The 22,894-nt window shown below is 44.2% G+C and overlaps 1 protein-coding gene across 1 annotated transcript; it reads right to left on the reverse strand.

The window, feature by feature from the left end:
* Positions 1–3,314: 3,314 nt before the first annotated feature.
* Positions 3,315–22,643, reverse strand: LOC138769109 (interferon regulatory factor 3-like). The gene is made up of 10 exons (XM_069947335.1): positions 22,597–22,643; positions 18,573–18,772; positions 17,647–17,830; positions 16,467–16,561; positions 14,176–14,230; positions 13,298–13,456; positions 12,718–12,795; positions 9,940–10,305; positions 6,303–6,421; positions 3,315–4,617 (listed from the first exon to the last, which is right to left on the reverse strand). The coding sequence occupies exons 2-10, from the start codon at positions 18,735–18,737 to the stop codon at positions 4,447–4,449; spliced, it is 1,392 nt and encodes a 463-aa protein (XP_069803436.1). The 5' UTR covers positions 18,738–18,772; positions 22,597–22,643; the 3' UTR covers positions 3,315–4,446.
* Positions 22,644–22,894: the final 251 nt, after the last annotated feature.

A 22,894-nucleotide genomic window follows, 5' to 3' on the forward strand; every position in this document is an offset into this window, starting at 1 on the left:
CTCCCCCCCCCAATCCCCTGTGGTGTGCTGATAGCTGTAGTTCTGTCCCCCCCCCCATCCCCTGTGGTGTGCTGATAGCTGTAGTTCCCCCCCCCCCCCCCCAATTCCCTGTGGTGTGCTGATAGCTGTAGTTCTCCCCCCCCCCAATCCCCTGTGGTGTGCTGATAGCTGTAGTTCTGCCCCCCCCCCCCCCAATCCCCTGTGGTGTGCTGATAGCTGTAGTTCTGTCCCCCCCCCCCCATCCCCTGTGGTGTGCTGATAGCTGTAGTTCCCCCCCCCCCCCCATTCCCTGTGGTGTGCTGATAGCTGTAGTTCTCCTCCCCCCAATCCCCTGTGGTGTGCTGATAGCTGTAGTTCTCCCCCCCCCCAATCCCCTGTGGTGTGCTGATAGCTGTAGTTCTCCCCCCCCCAATCCCCTGTGGTGTGCTGATAGCTGTAGTTCTGTCCCCCCCCCCCCCAATCCCCTGTGGTGTGCTGATGGCTGTAGTTCTCCCCCCCCCAATCCCCTGTGGTGTGCTGATAGCTGAAGTTCTCCCTTCCAATCCCCTGTGGTGTGCTGATAGCTGTAGTTCCCCCCCCCATTCCCCTGTGGTGTGCTGATACCTGTAGTTCTCCCCCCCCCCAATCCCCTGTGGTGTGCTGATAGCTGTAGTTCTCTCCCCCCCCCCCCACCAATCCCCTGTGGTGTGCTGATAGCTGTAGTTCTCCCCCCCAATCCCCTGTGGTGTGCTGATAGCTGTAGTTGTCCCCCCCCCCCCCCCAATCCTCTGTGGTGTGCTGATAGCTGTAGTTCTCCCCCCCCCCCAATCCCCTGTGGTGTGCTGATAGCTGTAGTTCAGTCCCCCCCCCCCCCCCCAATCCCCTGTGGTGTGCTGATAGCTGTAGTTCTGTCCCCCCCCAATCCCCTGTGGTGTGCTGATAGCTGTAGTTCTGTCCCCCCCCCCCTCCCCTGTGGTGTGCTGATAGCTGTAGTTCCCCCCCCCCCCCCCAATTCCCTGTGGTGTGCTGATAGCTGTAGTTCTCCCCCCCCCCCCCCAATCCCCTGTGGTGTGCTGATAGCTGTAGTTCTGTCCCCCCCCCCATCCCCTGTGGTGTGCTGATAGCTGTAGTCCCCCCCCCCCAATTCCCTGTGGTGTGCTGATAGCTGTAGTTCTCCTCCCCCCAATCCCCTGTGGTGTGCTGATAGCTGTAGTTCTCCCCCCCCCAATCCCCTGTGGTGTGCTGATAGCTGTAGTTCTGTCCCCCCCCCCCCCCAATCCCCTGTGGTGTGCTGATGGCTGTAGTTCTCTCCCCCCCCCCCCCCCAATCCCCTGTGGTGTGCTGATAGCTGTAGTTCCCCCCCCCATTCCCCTGTGGTGTGCTGATACCTGTAGTTCTCCCCCCCCCCAATCCCCTGTGGTGTGCTGATAGCTGTAGTTCTCCCCCCCCCCATCCCCTGTGGTGTGCTGATAGCTGTAGTTCTGTCCCCCCCCCCCCAGTCCCCTGTGGTGTGCTGATAGCTGTAGTTCCCCCCCCCCCCCATTCCCCTGTGGTGTGCTGATACCTGTAGTTCTCTCTCCCCCACCCCCAATCCCCTGTGGTGCGCTGATAGCTGTAGTTCTCCCCCCCCCCCCCCCCCCCCCACAATTCCCTGTGGTGTGTTCCAAAAACACAGCAGCAAACAAAACCAAAATCTGAAAGGATAGGGTGCGTGGCCTATTCATTCGTGCCATCCCTGAATAAGAGAGACAAACAAGTTGACCTCTTTGATCATTGTCCGCACTCTTGATCAGACACCTCCCCTTCGCAGTGATGGTGATATCGACCAGGAGAGACCACTCACATAACCCTTCTGACTGATAGCAAAGACACAAGAAGGATAAGGTATAATTATTTACATCTTTGCTGGGGCAGTCTCTGCTTTTGTGATTGCTTATGGAGGCAGTTTATGGTTGGCACTGTCAGTAAGGTCACTGACAGGGGGGTGGGGGGGGCACTTTTTTTTGCTGCCTTTTGATCATGAAGATATGGCAAAATTTTGTCAATATGGCTTACCTATCTTACCAAAGCCTGTTTTCAAAAGTTCTGCTTTATATGTGAACATTGATAGAAAGACAATAGTCTTTTTATTCGTAGTCTTACAAGCATGGCACTTGTTATGTTAAAGGGGTAGTTTACCAATAAATGTTTTCTTTTACATCAACTGGTACCAGAAAAAGCCAGAGATTTTCTATTAAAAATCTCACGTTTTCCAGTATTTATCAGCTGCTGTATGTCCTGCAGAAAGTGGTATTCTTTCCAGTCTGGAGAGCAGGAGAGGTTTTCTGTGGGAATTTGCTACTGCTCTGGACAGTTCCTGACATGGACAGAGGTGGCAGCAGAGAGCACTGTGTCAGACTGGAGAGAATACACCACTTCCTGCAGAACATACAGCAGCTGATAAGACTTGAGATTTTTTAATAAAAGTAAATGACTAATCTCTGGCACTTTCTGGCACCAGTTGATTTGAAAGAAAAACATTTTTGGTGAACCCCCTTTAAGACTCCTTGTATACGGCCGTAGTAAACGGGTCTATATACTGTCCACAATTGTGGATAGTATACAGATGTTTAATACAGCCCTTTGCAAGTACAGATTAATACAATTCTATGGGCTAATGCATTGTCCATGCACTTGCCTCGGGCCGGACCACAACTGGAAGAAGTCCAGCTTGTATTCTGGGCCCTTATGGTATCTATTGTGTGCATAGTGCCTGACTCTAGACCGCCCACAGAGCACTTTGCCAGCCACCCATACATACAGATCTAAAAAAAAAAAAAGGCTGATATGTGCGAGATATTGGCAGCATTATCTGTTATTATGTTATTACGACAATAAAGAAGAATTTCGCAAACATTCCATAAATAAGGAAACATATGGAACACAAATACAGTATTATTATGAAGACGCTATGGAGCATATTGCATGCTTGTTCCTAGCAGCCATGTTTCTGTACCTTCAGTTGTTTTATGATAACATATCATTATTGAAAACAATGGAACTATAAGGTAACAGTGAAGTCTTCAGCATGAAGTCCAGTTATTCTTTTGCAGCTCCCCTTTAAGGCTCCCATACACATTAGGGCTATGTTCACACTACATAAGAGACCGGCCGTTCCGTGACCCCGGCTGGGTCACGGAACGGCCGGTCTCTGGCCGGATCATCTTGACGGTACTTATGCACCGGCCGGATGATCCTTCTGGCCGCAGAGCTCTGATGTGGGCGCATAAGCGCGCGCCCGCATCAGAGCTTCCCATAGCCCACAGTGAAGCGAGCGGCCGGAGCCGCTCGCTTCACTGTGTGAATTGACAGGTCTTTCTGCGGCTGGAATTCACTGAATTCCGGCCGCAGAAAACTGACATGTCAGTTGTTTGCGGCGGCGTATGGGATCCTGGCCGGAGCGCATACTATGTGTGTACGCTCCGTCCGGGATCCCATAGAACAACAGGCATTGTTCCACTGTAAAAGTAAGGCCATTGTTGCCATCAGCAACAACGGCCATACTTTTACGAAGTGTGAACGTAGCCTAGACCTGTATTGGCCAAACCTGGTGATGGAAGCCCGAGAATACAGCGCATTCATAGCTGCTCAATACAGAAGAAGGAAGTCCGTTCACAGTTATATGGACTATACAACAGCCTGCCTCTAAATGCTTCACAGGTTTGATAGTAGCCTCAGGATACACTAGGAAAAACGGTACCACTTCATAAGAAAGCAAGCAACAAAATAGAGACAGAAGCCTTGGGGCAGCAATGAGACATGCGTGCCTGGTCCCTAATAGACTACGCCCGCCACTCTTAAAGGCCTATTACACCAATCCGATGCATTTGGCCGATTATCGGCCGCTATGGGCGATAATCAATTGGTGTAATAGCTACTGTCAAAAGATACCGGCGATCAGGCGACATGCACGATTTTGGATAAAGACTAGAGAGGTATATGAATGGTGGCAGCAGACCGCCGCTATCTCCTATGGGGTCCCTTCTATGGGAACCCCTCCCTCAGCTCCCAGCATCCCAACACCCCGCTCTTACCCAGCTAGCTGCTGCTGTCCTTCTCTCAGCTTCATCCCCCACCTCTCATCTATTCCTATAAGATCCTCTAGCCCATACAGAAATATAAGCAGCAGCTCTGTTGGTTGTACAAATAAATATACAGCTACTAAGAGAAAACCCTACACCGCAATGAGCCCTTGGCAGCTGCCTAGCTTGCCTTAGGGGCCTACTCCACAGAGCGATAACAGCCGATCCATCCGATTATCACTCCTTGGAATAGAGAGAACAATCAGCTGATGATCGTGTCATCGGCTGATTGTTCATCGGCTGATGTTGAGAATCTCAAGTCTCTTGTACAGTGTTCTGTGATCTGGTATACATTAAGGATCAAGTTCTGTCACATTCATCACATTCATGGTAGATTTGTGGGTTTCTAAGCACAGTCCATCCGTTCCACAAAACCATTAAGAAAAGTCAGCAGATCCCCGGTACTCTGCAGAGACAGCGAGTCGGAGATCTGCAGGTTGATCTCGCTGCTGCGTAGCGACGAGGCTCCGGTGTTGTAACTCAGCTCGTGAAGTATTTGCATCGAGATTGGCGTGACCTAAATAAAATTAAGAATAGTGTATCAACCTTCAAAGATTATATTTTAGTAAAGAGATTTGGTAACGAGATGAGCGAACCTGGAGCATGCTCGAGTCGATCCGAACCCGAACTTTTGGCATTTGATTAGCGGTGGCTGCTGAACTTGGATAAAGCCCTAAGGCTATGTGGAAAACATGGATATAGTCATTGGCTGTATCCATGTTTTCCAGACAACCTTAGAGCTTTATCCAAGTTCAGCAGCCGCCGCTAATCAAATGCCAAACGATCGGGTTCTGTCTCTAGTAAGGACATGTCCACTATTCAATTATTATTATATTTTTATTGAATTTAAAAAAGAAAAAACACAAGCTACCTTGCAAATAATCTTAAAGGGGTGTTCCTGTATGTCCTGCAGGAAGTGGCGTTTTTTTTCCAGTCTGACACAGTGCTCTCTGCTGCCACCTCTGCCACCTCTTGCTACTTTATGGACAGTTCTTGACATGGACAGAGGTGGCAGCAGAAAGCTGCAGGACATAAAGTAGCTGATAAGTACTGGAACTCGTTTTTTTTTTTTTTGATAGAAGTAATCTACAAATCTGTATAACTTTCTGACACCGTTTGATTAAAAAAAAAATCTCTGTACCCCTTCAACGAAACCTTTTTCTGTTTGTCTATACAGCTCCTCTGCAGACCTATGTGTGTCCATGGTTTCAGACCACTCATTCTACTGCTAAATCTATGTTATTACGAAGTAGGGGTTATGTGAAAGCAAAGGTTTTGTGTAGTTTATAGCTATAGAGACACCTGGCTGTGTTAAGGAGCTGTAGACACGAAACAATAGGTGACTTAGGCCCCTGTTACACGGAGCGACATAGAGGAGCAAACAAGCGCTGTCAGCGCTCATTTGCTCCTCGTTCCCCGCTCACTGCTGCCACTTTTACGCGCATTGTCAGTGAGCAGGTAAGAGCAGGGGGGGCTGCAGGGAGGTGCGGGGGGGGGGGGGGGGGCTACTTAGGTGATCGCTAGATCAACCGGCCAGCCCATAGAGGATAGCGGCGCAACAGCAGCAGATCGCTGCTATCACAGTTATTGGTCTTTCTACATGTTGAAAGACAAACAACAGCAACGATCAGCCGACATCGTTCATGTCAGCTGATCGTTTGCCTTCTATTACATGGGTCGATTATCGTCCATAACAGCCGATATTGGCCATAACGGCTGATATCGGTCGAATAATCGTTCCGTGTAATAGGGCCTTTAGTAATTAATATCATTTAGTTAATTAAAGTTTGTACAAACAAGTTGCAGTCAGAAGTTCTTATTGCTGGGGTCTGGGAGCTGAACCCCCCCCCCCCCGCCTATTGGTACAGGGCTGTATGGATTTACAGAAATCCTATAAGCTATAGATCTGTACTAGAGATAGAGAGCATGCTCGAGTCCATCCGAACCCGAACTTTCGGCATTTGATTAGCGGTGGCTGCTGAAGTTGGATAAATCCCTAAGGCTATGTGGAAAACATGGATATAGTCATTGGCTGTATCCATGTTTTCCAGACAACCTAAGAGCTTTATCCAAGTTCAGCAGCCCCAGCTAATCAAATGCCGATCGTTCGGGTTTGGATGGACTTGAACATGCTCGAGGTTCGCTCATCTCTAATCTGTACATATATGATGGATTTGTAGATTTCCCGGATAGGAAACTCACTTGCAGCATAATAAACTTCTTTTTCCATGGTTTGTCGTCTGGCCACAACTCCCCCAAACAAATCCAGATAGAATACTGCGGAGACTCCTTCCTCTTCTGTTCTATGAACAAAATCAGTTCTGCAGAGAAGACAACAAATACTTTACAATAGATCAGCAAAGATGACTTATACTTTAACAGTTTCACTTTTTGCTACTGCAGAGATTTATATAAAGGTTGCTGATGCCACTCCCAGTTGCAGTTTCTAAAGGGGTTATCCAAGCTTAGAAAAACATGGCCGCTTTCCTCTTCTCACTTTGGGGGTGGGAGGTGGGGTTTGCAGCTCAGTTCTATTGGCGTAAATGGAGTTGAACTGCAATACCACACACAACATGAATAGAAGGGTGGCGCCATTTATGCAAGAAGTATCTGGGCTCTTTTAAAATTTTGATAACTGTTTTAAAGGGTTTATCCAATGTTCACCTTTTTAATATATGTTGCTGGTGCATATAAAACAATAAACATGTTATCCTTACCTGCCTCAGTGTTTTCCTCTAGTGTTGCCGGTGTCCCCCTCTGACTACAGAGCCTCCACTTCTAAGACAAACTTGTCTCGGGAATGAAAGCCCGTTCAGCCAATCACTGGCCGCAGGGCTGTCCTGTCTCAGTCAGTGATTGGCTGAGCAGGCTGTCACTCCCGAGATGAGTTTGTCATGGAAATGGAGGCTCTGCAGTCAGCGGGGGACACTGGTGGCACCAGAGGAGGGCACCATGGGAGCGTGGAGAGTCAACATGTTTATTGTTTTATATGCACCAGCAGCAATATATTAAAAAAGGCTGGACAAACCCTTTAAGAATGTGCTAAATGAGAAGCAAACCACACCCCATACTATTTTGCTGTATTACACTTTAGGGACTAAAGTCCACCCTGATCTTGGAAAACCCCTTTACTGTGAAGAACAACAAGTAATATGCCTTGTGTAGTCAGTAATGGCGTGGCCCTGTGAGATTGGCTGCTCAATGGATGTGACGTCTCTACTTGGGAAGGTAGCTGGAGGCAGATCCAAAGATCATTAATATTTTTGAAGGTTTTTAATTTTTTATATCCAGCAGGATATACAGAAGAAACAAAAACAAAATAAGTCCACAACAGCAATAAGTACACAATAAATACACAACATTCACAATACACAAAATACACAACAAATACACAACATTCACCAGAAATACACAAAATACACAACATTCACCAGAAATACACAAAATACACAACAAATACACAACATTCATAAAAAAATACATAAAATACACAACAAATACACAACGATCACAACAAATACACAAAATATACAACAAATACACAACATCCACCACAAATACACAACAAATACACAACATTCATAAAAAATACATAAAATACACAACAAATACACAACATTAACAACAAATACACAAAATACACAACAAATACACAACATTCCCAACAAATACACAACATTAACAACAAATACACAAAATACACAACAAATACACAACATTCACAACAAATACACAACAAATACACAACATTCGCAATAAATCTACAAAATACACAACAAATACACAATATTCACAACAAATACATAAAATACAAAGCAAATACACAACATTCACAACAAATACACAACAAATACACAACATTCCCAACAAATACACAACATTCACAACAAATACACAATATTCACAACAAATACATAAAATACAAAGCAAATACACAACATTCACAACAAATACACAAAATAAACAACAAATACATAAAATACAAAACAAATACACAACATTCACAACAAATACACAACATTCACAACAAATACATAAAATACACAACAAATACACAACATTCATAACAAATACACAAAATACCATATAGGTTTCAGGTATGAGCAACCACCCTAGGTGCTTCAAGTATGCGGGGCTAAAAGGTTATTTCTATTCTGTCATAATTGATCCCAAAGGTATCCTGGAAAGAAAATATAGGTCATATCATATCCCTAGGCTCTGTCCACCACAGTTAGGAAACAGTCCAGTACCGTATATATGACAGTATTAGTGAAATCATAAGGTGGATACATTGATAGTGTGTGGATACAGGTCACACAGGGCTGTGCGCAGGGGTACTATTCTGATAATGGGCAGGGGTACTATTCTGATAATGGGCAGGGGTACTATTCTGATAATGGGCAGGGGTGCTATTCTGATAATGGGCAGGGGTACTATTCTGATAATGGACAGGGGTACTATCCATCTACACAAGGTCCTATATCTTTCTGTAGATCTACGGTAGTTACAGCCAAAAAAAAGCAGCCCTGCGGCACCTACCTAGTGATTAGGCTTTCTAACTGGGGGCCAAAGGGTCTGCCCAATAATGTTGTGACCAGACAGAATGTATACCCTTTGTACAGATAGTGACCAAATAGGACGTATTCATGTAGGGCCCTAGTACAAGGTACGATTATCTGCCCAATCAGACATATTCGGCCAGATATGATAAAACAGTCCTCCTGGCTTCTCTCTGCTCACCACAGCTGCCACTGAAGCTTCTGAGACCATCTCTGAAGTGACAGGCCACTCAGCCAATCACTGACCATGGCATTGTCTCATCTCAGTCAGTGATTGGCTGAGCGACCTGTCACTGCAGAGACATGTAAGAAGTTTTAGCGATGGCTGCGGTGAGCAGTGAACAGGCAGCGGAGAGAGAGGTAAGTATTACTTTACTTTTTTCTACATACGCAGCAAGGGCTGTATGATCATCTAACCGTGTAATAGGCTCTTTAAATGAGCGCCGATCTAGCACATCAACGCTCGCTTACAGCTAATACAGCCCTTAGTATAGCCACTACCATCCCATAGGTTACTCAGCATCAAATGCTCATCATATCCATATAATCTGTCCGTGCATCATGTAAGATAAAATACATACTATCCTGAGAATACTGAAGTAGGACCTACCTTGGTATCTTGGGATAAAGTTTTATTTTTTTATTTTCACCCATTTCTTGCTCAACCTTGCTATTATATATAGATATGTATATATCACATATATACCACAAGAAATACATCCTGTGATACAATGATGACGCTGACTGACCTATAAGATGGTATTGGCTATTGGGAATATGTGACCTATTTGGTCATTGCCTAGCCCTATACCTAAAGTGCCCACACTAGATTGTAAGCCCCCTACATCCTAGGGCAAGCAGCTAGAAGTGGTAGGGCAGTTGTCGGATAACTTTGTATAGGTCTATGCAGGTGCTTATTCTATCACTATAGTATGTAACAGCCCAATGTTCCAGGTACCTGCTCTGCCTTATTCCCCTCATACTTTGTCTAATACTGAGATATACACGGTGGAAATTTATAGTCCATTTGAATTGGACCATTTCGTAGCTGTGGTGGACACAGAGATTGGGGACACGGTATGACCTGTATTTTTTCCAGAATAATTAGGACTGAATAGAAATAATCTTTCAGCTACTTGTATGTGGGGCACAAGGGATGGTTGTTGGTATCTGGAGCCTGTATGGTATTCTATGTATTTGTTATAACTTGGCTTTTGGGGAATATAATTTCACAGTATTCCCAATATTCACCCCCCCATGATAAATACCCTAGTCCATACCTTTGACAAATTGTTGACAGTTATATAGAACAGAATAGTCCACTTTGTCTATAGGATTGGGCTGAGATGTGGTTGGCATGTCCGTCATAGACCAGAAGCTTCTGCACTTGCCCAGCCTCTTAGCGCAAATTGAGCCATTTCGCACTTCCACCACTGTGCCCAGTTCCATGTTCTCTAGAAGTTTAGTTATTTCAGCAGCTACTCTCTGGTCATGTATGTTGGTTGGTGGTGGCAGCACCACCTGCTCTGGATAACCTTCAGGATTTGGTTGTGCTCGTGAAGTGATATAGAAGCCATTGGGGTTCTTTATCACCATCTGTTTCACCTGAGTTCCACGGTAATAGATCTTCACATCAAATTCTGTTTCTATTATAAAATAAATAAATAATAATTATATATATATATATATATATATATATATATATCAGATTTTTTTTCTTTCTCTCTCTTTGTCCTCATCTACCTATTAGCAGATTGCATTGAAGGGAGATACCTAGTGTTTCAAGTGACAGTAAACACTTAAAGGGGTTATCCAGCGCTACAAAAACATGACCACTATCTTCCAGCGACAGCACCACTCCAGTTTTGGTGCAGGTTTTATAACTTAGTTCTATTGAAGTAAATGGAAATTAATTTCTCTCTTGGGGGAGAAAGTGGCCATATCTTTGCAGCGCTGGATAACCCCTTTAAATGAAGGTGCTGCTAAAATGGCATATTACCCAAGTCAGGTAAGAACTGCACTAGAGATGCGTGAACCTCGAGCATGCTCGAGTCCATCCGAACCGGAACATTCGGCATTTGATTAGCTGGGGCTGCTGAAGTTGGGTAAAGCTCTAAGGTTGTTTGGAAAACATGGATACAGCCAATGACTACTGTTTATCCATGATTTCCACATAGCCTAAGGGCGTTATCCAAGTTCAGCAGCCACCGCTAATCAAATGCCGATTGCTCGGGTTCGGATGGACTCCAGCATGCTCCAGGTTCACGCATCTCTGAACTGCACCTGTTCTTACCTGATATATCCCCTGATAAATCCCTATATAAGGATTCACAAATACAACAATGTTAAGTCACTCTACTATTCTGGTCTATCCTAGGATGTTGGAGGTGGATGGATGACTGGCACCAATCCAGGACCCCATTTCGTTGTTGTTTACGGGAAAAGAATAAAAGTTTACAATTTCTGGCCAAAATCTGGTTTGTGCAACAAATGTCCAATTTTGCATAACAAAAAGTGAAATTCCTGAAGCTTTTTAACTGTACATGGTACAGTAATATCCATGCCATATTGTAATCGCCACCACTTGGCATGCCATTTCTCGTTTAGTAATCCACTACAAAAGCATAACCACTTTCTTCCAGAGACAGCAACTCTCTTGTCTCCAGTTCAGGTGTGGTTTGCAATTAAGCTCCATTCACTTCAATTGAACTTATGCTGCGTTTACACGGAACGATTATCGTGCAAATTCGCACGATAACTATTGAATTCGAACGATAATTGTACGTGTAAACGCAGCGAACGATCAAACGACGAGCGAGAAATCGTTCATTTTGATCTTTCAACAACTTCTCAAATCGTCGTTGACGTTCGCAAAAAATTTGCAGATCGTTCCGTGTGAACAGTCGTTCGCTGATTTAACCAATGTGTGAGATAGGCTTAAGCGATCGCAAAACGATAGAAAAACAAATTTTCCGTACGATATATCGTACCATCTGAACGCTGATCGTTATGAAAAAAAAAACGTTACTCCGACATCGTTAATCGTATGATCAGGCGAATTATCGTTCTGTGTAAACGTAGCATCATGCTGCGTTTACGCGGAACGATTATCGTGCGAATTTGCACGATAACGATTGAATGCGAACGATAATCGTACTTGTAAACACAGCGAACGATCAAGCGATGAGCGAGAAATCGTTCCTTTTGATCTTTGAACATGTTCTCAAATCGTCGTTCGCAAAAAATTTGCAGATTGTCCCGTGTAAACAGTCATTCACCGATTAAACCTATGTGCGAGAAAGGCTTAAGCGATCGCAAAACGATCACAAAACGTTTTTTTCAGTACGATATATTGTTCCGTCTAAATGCTGATCGTTATTAAAAGAAAATCGTTACTTCGAAATCGTTAATCGTACGATCGGGCGAATTATCGCTCCGTGTAAATGCATAAGGGTGCACATTAGGGTGCGTTTATACAGAAAGATTTATCTGACAGATTTTGGAAGCCAAAACTAGGAACGGATTTGAAAAGAGGAGAAATCCCAGTCTTTTCTTTATGACCTGATCCCTGTGTATAGTCTGTGCCTGGTTTTGGCTTCAAAGATCTGTCAGATAAATCTGTCTGTGTAAACGCACCATTACAAAACCAAAACTAAACTACAGACAAGAGTGGTGCTGTCTGTAGAAGCTGAGCATGCAAAGTCAGGAGAAGCACTCTGCTGTGTACGTCACTCCCTGACTTGATGCAATCACCTTTTTGCAGCACGAGACATCTTTATAGAGTGAAGCGCTGAACCAAGCGCTTCTCCTGACTGTATTTAATGATTAGTGGAGTTCTGAACACCTAAACCCTGACCAATCGAAACTTTTGACATGTGGCGTCAAGAGTTATTTTAAGTTTCAGGGACATTTAAAGTCTCCAATAAAGTGATCTGAACGTTCCAAAATTCCATCAGAATCTCATTTATCTGTACAACTTGGAGTGACAATAGATAAAATATTGGCTTTTAAGTGTTTTGAAATTAAATATTATGGTTTAAAAAAGAAAAACAAATTACCAAAGGTATTGTTTGGGAAGAGATGATTCATCAGGTTCTGCTGAGCCTCAGCTGGAGAGCACTGAACTTGTCCTGTAGCTATATGGGAGACAAAGAAACATTATAGGAGCAGCGAATGGAAGTTACACAGCACAGAAAAGGCTGAAGAGGGGTGCCATAGTCTATAGAAATATTGACTACAAAGCTACAAAAAGAAAAAAAAACAGCATATTGGAAGTATTTATCAGATTCTACGGAGAAGGGGAAGATTTGCCCCTTTTCAATGACGTATGCCAGCCGTATGGAAAGGTGGGGAGGAGGCATGGAGTAGGTGTAAATTTTTAGCGCAATTCCTGCACCTAGCGCAGGTCCTAATGGATTTACTAGAGGCATGCACCTCTTAGAGAATCCAGCGGCATCATTAGGGGCGGGGCCTAATTTAAGAGTACCAGTATGCCATTGCTAATAAATGACCTTATATTGCAATCTACAGGACCTGGTCTACATTGGCTATAATGTGGCTATAAAGAGGTGGCCAACTTTAGGACTTACATTTACTTTAGACTCTTATACGAAGGATGCTCCTTAATACTCGACTTACCGGGTTGCTCATTGTAAGCCAAATTAGGTGAATTGTTAACAGGCACGGGACTGGCAGCAGCACCAGGTAAATATACATCAGGAGGTGATAAGTTATTATACCAGTCTTCACCTTGTGGTTCAAGATTGGCTTGCAAGTCTTCAGCAGCGAGGTATAGCTCTAGACACAATAGAAAAGTACAGTTGTTTCTGTGATCTGTATGGAGGCAATATTCCTGGAGAGGCTTATCTGGCATTGATGGTTATGGCTGTATTTCTTCCTGTATTCTCTAGACCTGCTTTCTCTACCTGTTTGTGGACCTGCAAGTTCAGAGCTCAGTTGGCATCCTCTGGGCTTCTCCCTACCTTACCTGAGCCTGTTCCTGTATTTGCTTCTCCTCTTACTAACATGGTTGTCTTTGGCAGCTGTGATTTCTGTTAGAATTTAGCTCACAAGCCTTCTTTGGGATATATGTTGTATATAGACACTATTGACCACATATGCCCTACCAGAAGGTTTGCTAGAAGCAAGAGGAGGAGAAGGAGGGGAGGGTCTGACTACACACATGGCTTGTCTGTAGTCAGAAGCAGCAGCTGCATTAATATTTTTCTGTATTGGAGTTGTATACACCAAACAGTAGGATATTTCAGGACTAACTCCAAAGTTGTCTAAATCTTTTATTGTATATGAACTGGAACATGAAATAATGTTACCAAGGTCGATATAGCCTTTAAGTATAGTAATGATATAATAATGATGAAGTTATAATAATGATAGTAAAAACATAAATCACACTTTCTATAGAGTTACAGTGCTTTTCCTATGCTGCATAGAATGCAATTTATTTTATGTAACTTGTTATATATAGCAAAATGCTGTCAACGTATCACTGTACTTACCGTCATCATTAAAGGAAATCTGCATCTGTGTCATGCCCTGCGCCAGATGTCTGTCCTGTAAAATACACAAAGAACAATCTTAGTAATGTTGTAACAACCTGGACCCATCAGAGAATGCAGCATTTTGCAGAAAGTTGAATGCAGCATTTTTTTTTTTTTTTTTTAAACTGTGGTTTTTATTATTATTAAAGTTTTATACAACAGAGAAACATGAAATAACAGGTTATAAAGCCAAAAACAAATGACTCTTCGGTACAGCATATAATAAGCATTGAGTTCCCGAGGAAGGCCGCAAAGTTCGTGGCAGGCTGGGAGCACATAGTTCTTTCAGAAAACTGTCATATAAACACTGGAACATTGTGAGGAAGTAAATCGACATGGAGAACCTCCAGGCCTGTAAAAGTAGTGCAAAATCGGGTACCGACGTCACATCATAAGTATATAAGACCAGAAAAAGACACATACTTAGAGACCAAACGACAGAAGAGACATAGTAAGAGAGGAAAGACAGACAGACATGACTAAGAGCAACAGAGGGGGGGGGGGTGGAGGGGGGGGGGGGGAGGAAAGGGAAGGCAGCGATCCAGACCTTTCAGGCATATCCCTGTTGTGTACAATAGGCATCCCATGGGGACCACACTGCATCGAAGGCATCCAGGCGGTTTGCCAATGAGGCCGTGAGATGGTCCATGGTCCTCATATCTTTTATTCTAGCTATCAGGTCCGTCAATGCAGGGGGTAGGGTCTGCTTCCACTGTCGCGCTATCAAAGTTTTGGCCGCTGACAGTAGTTGCAGTGTAAGCTTGGTAGCTTTTTTAGCAATAGTCTTGGGGGTCAAATTAAGGAGACAGGCCAGAGGATCACACGGGAAGGGCTTCTGTATAACATTGGACACTATGCCGCACACAGTGGCCCAGAAAGGCTTAATGATCGGGCAGTCCCAAAAGATATGTTTAACCGTTCCGGTTCCCCCCAGGCAACGCCAACACAGGGGGGAAATGGAAGGATTCAGTCTGTTCAGTAATTCGGGGGTGTGATACCACAGCATAAGCAGTTTGTACTGGGTTTCCTTGTATGTAGTGCATATGGACGTTTTGGCTGCCCTTTCCCATATGATCCTCCAGCACTCCGGAGAGATAGTCTTGGCCAGAGCCGCCTCCCATTTCACCATGTATTTATGGGAGATCGGGGTGTCGTCCGGAGGCGAGCCCAATATCTTATAGATATCAGAAATCATTCCCTGCATATTAGGACCTAGTCTAGACAACTGCTCAAAAGCTGTGGGCCTTGATACCGTGGTGGAAGCCATTAGGGTAGTCATGAAGTGATGTAGTTGCAGGTAAGTGAAGTGCTCAGTCCGGGGGAGTCCATATTTCCCACAAAGGTCCGCAAAAGGCAACAGAGTACGGGTTAGTGGGTTGACAATGTCAGCGAATTGAAACAGATTATGTTCCCCCCATGTCCGGACTGTTGCAGTCCGCATGCCAGGGGGAAATGCAGGAGTAAGAAGGAATGAGACTAAGGGCGATGCTTCAGAGGCAAGTTTAAATTTGGCCGAGCATATCTGCCAGATGTGTCTCGTATGTTTGATAGGGCCAAGGAGTGGATCAGGGAAGGTGGCGGCTGGGCTAGAGAGCCAGAGGATAGAGTTAGGATGGGTGGGGGCCAGCCACCTTCGCTCTATGGCCATCCATTTACTGTAAGCGTGATAGGCAGTCCAGGAAGGGATATAACGGAGGTGGGCCGCCCAGTAATAATGTGTGATATTTGGGACCGCCAAGCCACCCTGTAGTTTACTAGCCATCATCACTGTTTTGGGGATCCTATGCCTCTTCCCATCCCATATAAATCTAAACATAGCCGCCTGTATGGCCTTGAGTTCCTGCATAGGGACCCTGACAGGTAGGGTTTCAAATGAATGCAGCATTTTTGAACCCTTAAAGTGTCACTGTCATTATAACTTTCAAAATCTGAAACAGTAGATGTGATATGAAGCAAGTTTGCAATTTACATTGTTTTTTTTTTTTGTTTTTTTTTTAGTTACCATGGAAAACACGGCACTTCCTGTATTAAGACTAAAAAGCCGTCTTCAGGAGAATGGACCTGCATGCAAGTAAGTATAGCTTTGTTTTACAGCATGACAACAAAAAAAATAATGAATGTAAATTGCAAACTTGTTTTATATATCACATCTACAACAACTATACTGTGATATACTGAGGAAGGCGGCTTGTGAAACTTCATTATAGTTATCTTACACTAACTAGAAACAAAACTGTAAATCAGCTAACCACAGTGTTCTGGCTTCCCGGGCTGTTCCAGCTGGTTGGGTCAGTAGTTGGACTTATGCCGTCACTCATATCCAAGTCTTCAGAAGCTACACTACCTAAAGAGAAAAAAACATTTCATTATTTATACACTACTGTACACTGTATATTTTTTAAATAAAAGAAACACTTTACCTGCTGTTAATTGGTTCAAAAAATGACAATTTAACTTGGGGGCGCTGTTGTTGGGAGAGTTCTGGCAGACTTGCACCTCCAACTTAACCTCCATCAAATGTATGCATTTAGGTAAGAGGCATTGGGTCCAAATTTACTAAGGGTGCAGTAGGCACCGCCAAAAAATTCTAATTTTTTTGTGTAAACAATATGGGGTGGGGGTTGCTTTTGTGGCATGGTACGTAAGGGACTCCACCCTCTGGTAAAGTGTCAGGATCTCTTAGGAAAGGGATAGGGAATCTTTGGCGCTTCAGCTGTTGCAAAACTGCAGGCATGATGGGAATTGTAGTTTTGCAACAGTTGTAGAGAAGAAGGTTCCCCATACCTGCCTTAGCACTAGACTAGTTGTTGGCAGAGTCTATCAACGACCTATCCAGCAAAGTCACTTACTGGTCATTAGACCAGCCCTCTTCCTCCTACCTAAAATATAATATAACTCTTTTGCCATGTTCACACAATGTATATTTTTGCAAAAGTACAGCCGTTGTTGCCGATTGCAACAACAACCGTGATTAATACGAAAATATACGTTACCTTGCCGTCTATGGAATTCCGGCTGGAGTGTATACGCATAGTATACGCCCCAGGCGGGATCTCTAGCGCCACTGCAAACAACTGACATGTCCGTTTTCTGCGGCTGCTATTCATTGAATAGCAGCCGCGGAAAAAACTGTTAGTGCACACTATGGAGGGAGCGGCTCTAGCCGCCTGCTCCATTGTGTGCAGTGGGGAGTTCTGATGCGGGCGCACACGGATGCGCCCGCATCAGAACTCAGCGCGCTAAAGATCATCCGGCCAGTACTGTAGTACCGGCCGGGATGATCTTTAATGAGACTGGCTGGGTCACGGAACGCCCGGTCTCATACCGCCTGTGAACATAGCCTTACACTGCAGACTGTATATTACTGGGGGATCTTCAGTATGGCTACGTTTGGTTGTTTGGGTTAAAGGGGGGGAGAGTAGAACTTACCAGCAGGAAGATTTTCTCTGATAATCTCATATATTTTATGTGGCTCAGTAGAGTCTGAGCTGTTGTCTCTGACCACTTTGATTTCGTTTTTACGATTCAGAGCAGAGCGGACATTTCTTTTCCACACAGCTGGGTTGGGTGCGTCCTTGCTGGGGTCATAACTACCACTGGCGATAGCCCAGGCCTAGAGAGACAGGAGATATAATAATAATAAATGCACCTTACCCCACTAGCTGTGAAATTACCAGATACCATTCCTTACGATGCTGTAGACTGTTTAACTGGTTATGTTCCAGATGTCTCTGCCATTTTTTGCTTTGTAAACCACTTACAGCCCCAAATGCAGTGTGTTCACACGCATTCCCGTTTATTATTTTGAGCCATTTTTTGATCCACAAAAAAAACCAAAAAACATTGTAAAAGGCTTCCAAATGCTAAGGCCACACTTAAAGGCATTGTACCAAGGAGATAAATAGGTCAAAACTGATGCATTATGTAAAATAAAACATATTTTAAATGTAAAAGCATTTCTAAAAATGTCCTGTTTGATAGATATAGACTTACTATTTGCCCACACGCCTGCTTGGTTACGACCTACATTTGGGCATCCACAAAGGTAGGTCATACATGCTCAGTTCAACTACTATCTCCTTATGTGCCCCATTTATATTAAAAGTTTGTCTCCACTGTGCCTACAAGCTGTAAGGGGAACTGTGAGTGTCAACAGGGTCACAGTTTAGAGAAAAAACAGGAAGTGATCAGATCCATGGTGGAGAAAAACTTTACAGGGTTGTAAGTATGTGTATATAGAACATGTGATTTTACCATTTTTTCTATATGGGACAACCAGTTTACAGTTTATGTTGGTCATATCAATTTATGAACAAAACACAAAACACAGGGCTATGACATCACTACACAATTACCTCAAATATTTTTACATCATCCTCCGACCGGTCCTGCCTCAGGCCATGCTTCCATGGTATTCGAAATTTTGTATGTTCCTTGTTGATCCATACAAGGCCAGGATACTTCTGACTGTTGATCTGGTCTATGAGCCAAGGGATAATACGAGGCTTTTGAGAGCTCATCTCTTCACTCTAGAAGACGGTCTACTGTGCTATGGCTGTTGGATGGATGGAAGATTTGTTAGTAGCAGTTTGCAACTTTTGTCAATTTCTTGTTTTAAAATTTAGAATGGTCACAAGAAAAAAATGAATAAGGAATAAGGGCCAGTGTAGGGGGCAGCAACAAAGAATTTAGAGAAAGCCCATCTATTTAAGTGCAATGGTTCAGTTTCCATGTGTTGGTGCTGCAGGGTAACTCAACACTTGGGTTCACTCTGAGGAATTCTCGTGGATAAATTCTGCGGAATTCCTTCACGGCCGCGCGCCTTTCTGCCGGCTCCATAGACACCATTCTATGGGCCGGCTGATTCCGATTCCGCCGAACGAATTCTTTCGGCGGAATGCGGAATCAGCCGGCCCATAGAATGGTGTCTATGGAGCCGGCGGAAAGGCGCGCGGCCGTGCGCGCTTACAAGCGACGGAATTTATCCGCGAGAATTCCTCAGTGTGAACCCACCCAAATGGGGCGTGAGAACCTTTTACCAAGTGTTGAGTTACCTTGTCCACTTAAATAGATGGGCTTTCTCTACATTCTTTGTTGCTGCTCTCTACACTGGCCCTATTACACCAAACGGTTATTGATGTCGGCTGATCGTCGTCTTTCAACATGTTGAAAGGGCCGATCATGTCAGCAGCTTGTTGCTCCGGGCGATAGCAGCAGTGGCAGCAGACTGCCGCTAACATTAAAGGGGAACTCCAGGTAGAGGTAAAAAAAAAATGAAACTTCTGCAGAAGCATAACGCATTACTTACCTCTCTATCCCAGTTTTGAAACTACCAAAAACCCATTTGTCTGGGGGGGGGGGGGGGGGGGGGGGGGTTTGCTCTGTTTTGTGTTTCTGTTCTTCCTGGTTTGGCATTTCCCAGAATGCAATGCTTTCCCTCAAGTGATCATCACATCCCCCACCCATCCCAATCAGTAAAATTAGTGCAGCAGCTGCTTCTGTTCGGTCAGAGATGGTGAATCAGTCAGGGGATTGGGGGATCCAGCCAAGCCTCCTGTGACATCCCGCCCTGCCCCCTGTCTGCTTCATCAGCAAACACACACAATGTGAGACAGAGGCATGTAAGATTTGTCTCCTAGGTGGGGATAGCAGAAGGAGCAGGACACAATGTGAATTGGCACAGGGGCCATTTTTTTCACTTCCTGGATTTCTATCAGCTACCAGTGTGGCAGAACCGTACAGGTACAGTAATACATTGTATAGACACATCTATATAACTTTTAATGTACTTTTAATAGAAAACAAGTTTTTTCTATCTGGAGTTCCCCTTTAATGGGCCACCTGGGCAATCTAAGGATCATCCAATCAGCCCCTCCTGCAGCTCCCCGATTGCACCTGCGATCAGGAAATGAGGGGAAAGCAAGTGCTGCCCTGAGAGGTCGGCGCTCGCTTCCTCAATATTGGGCCATATAATATGGCCTTTCGGCTCCATTCACAATAAATTACGACTCAATGGGGCCAGGCATGTGGGTAACATTCCCCCGAGGAAGCCACATTTGTGGTGAGACACGTGGGGTTCTCTTTCAGTCCTCAGCCAGTTTGTTGTTCCTATTACACACTGAATTAGATAACTTGCTACTTCACAATCCTTTTTTATTTCATGTTACATTTACATAATCCACATGATACCTTTTCACTGCCTTTAGGATTTTATTAACTTTTCCTTTTTTGACAGTAAATTATGGGCTAAATAAATGATATTTGTCTGCTTGTTGGTGAATTATTATTTATTGCTGTTGTGTACTCATACATTATTGATGTGGGCACAAGCACTGATTTTTATGTGGAGTTCCATCTTGGAGAGTGCTGTATGTATCTTTTTACCACTCTCTATGTTTCATTCATTGTTTATAAAGTATTTTATATTGGGTCTATTTTGCCTATGTGTATTGTTTTTTGGACTACAAACTATATATAATTTTTGTACAGTGTGCACAGTACCCTTCTCTCTTTTTTTATTAATATTTTTTATTATACAGGACATGTAGAACCTTCTTCCCACTTTTGCAGTGGCTGCTTAATTTTGCATTTATTATTCGTTGAGCGAGGGTCTAATCTTTGGCCGTCTGCAGTGCAAATGAGTGCAAGATTCAGCAAGATTCGTGCTTGTATGCAGTGCTTTTAGATGGCACAACAAATCGAGCAGCTGGGCCGGACAAATGATCACTGTATTGTTTGTTCGGCCATTTAAGTCTATTGCTATCAGTCACACATTTCCTGTTTACACAAGGACATGTACGGCCAATAATGATGGATTCGAGCAGCTGGGCCGGACAAATGATCACTGTATTGTTTGTTCGACCATTTAAGTCTATTGCTATCAGCCGCACATTCCCTGTTTACACAAGGAGATGTACGGCCAATAATGATGGATTTTAAAGCTGGGACAAAAGATTAATTCAAGCGAGGATCGGGTGTTTTCCTGCTCCTCGACACTCCTTGCTGTAGGAGTGTTTCTATCAACGCTCGTGGCCAATAATCGGCCAGTATAAAAGAGCCATTAGACACTACTGTCCTGGTTTCCTTGTATAAGTAGAGCACTCCACTCAGCTTCACCTACCCTTCCTTTGGCTATGTTCACACTACGTTCCGCAGAAATCACGGCCATTGTTAGAACGGCCGTGGTTTCTGCGGTACTTATGTAGTGCTGCAGGCTGAGGGAATCCCAGCCGGGATCCCTAGCAGTGTAAACTGACATGTCAGTTTTGCCGCAGAAAACCCTGTCAGTTCACACAATGGAGCAAGCGGCTCCGGCCGTACACTCCATTGTGTGCACTGGGGAGTTCTGATGCGGGTGCACACGGATGCACCCGCATCAGAACTCAGCAGCGCTAAAGATCATCTTTTCTTTTCTGAGACACCAGCCGTTCCGTGACCATGTGACCATAGCCTTTCTCACCAAGCACAGTTCTATACATTTGGTAGCAATTTGTTACAGCTGTTTAAACGGTCATTAATTGCAATAAATTTTACTTCCCATCTATGATATATGATAGAACTTGTTATTTTGGAACATAAACATAACAATAATGAAATAGACACCATAGCTCCTCCATATTATATACAGTGGTACCTTGGTTTAAGAGTAACTTGGTTTAAGAGCGTTTTGGTTTAAGAGCTCCCTGTACTGGGTGGGAGGCAGAACGGGGGAGGGCCATGGTCTGCATAGTGGGGTCTACAGCCCTGTACTCTGACCCAGGAAGTCTCCCTCACCTTCCAAGTCATAGCAGATCCACTTCAGGCTGGGGCTTGCATCAGGGGACAGGACTGTGGAGGTAATCTCTTCATAGCTGTAACCCCTCTCACCCCGGACAGAGAGAGCTGCTATACTGTGCCCACATCTGCCCTGCTCATTCCTTCATGCTCCCTGCAGTCTCTGTCCGCCCTTGTGTGCCCCATCCTCTCCATTACTGTACAGTAACCTATAATATCCCATATTCTGCTGTTTCTGAATGTTTGTTTCATTTGTTTTACATGTTATTCAGAATAATAAATCATTATTTTTAGTGTGTGTGGAACCAATTGTCTGCATTTCTATGATTTCTTATGGAAAATTTGCTTTGGTTTAAGAGTGGATTTGGATTACAAGCGCCGTCCCGGAGGGAATTATGCTCGTAATCCAAGGCACCACTGTATATAATTTACAGCATATATATTTCCCCCAACAGAACCAGTCTGTATACAGCCGTACAGCTGCCACAGGGCAACATTTACAGGATTTATGTGCCTGGACCTGCATTGTTCTTCTGTCTTGTGTAACCCCCATAAATGTATATAAATGTTATTATATATATGTTATTAGTACCCGGCTTTCCTTACCTAAAGATCTCGGTGCTGCTTACAATGGCTTCTGCTCTCACATGCAGTTTCAGTTTCTATTACTGAGAACTCCTTCCCCACCAGAGCCGGCCCATCCATGACCACATCCAATGAGCGTCAGCCGCTGATCTCACTGTGGAAATCCCAGAGTCCTGTGTATCAGCTTCCCCACACTGATACAGACCAGGCATATTTTTGCAGTGTATTTATTATGATTGTAAAAGTGATATACTGTAGTTAGCATATGCCAGATGTATATGTATACCATGCCCATAGAGTCCTTTTCACGTATGTTTGG

This window comes from Dendropsophus ebraccatus, chromosome 12 (assembly GCF_027789765.1).
Source record: "Dendropsophus ebraccatus isolate aDenEbr1 chromosome 12, aDenEbr1.pat, whole genome shotgun sequence".
NCBI lineage: Eukaryota > Metazoa > Chordata > Amphibia > Anura > Hylidae > Dendropsophus > Dendropsophus ebraccatus.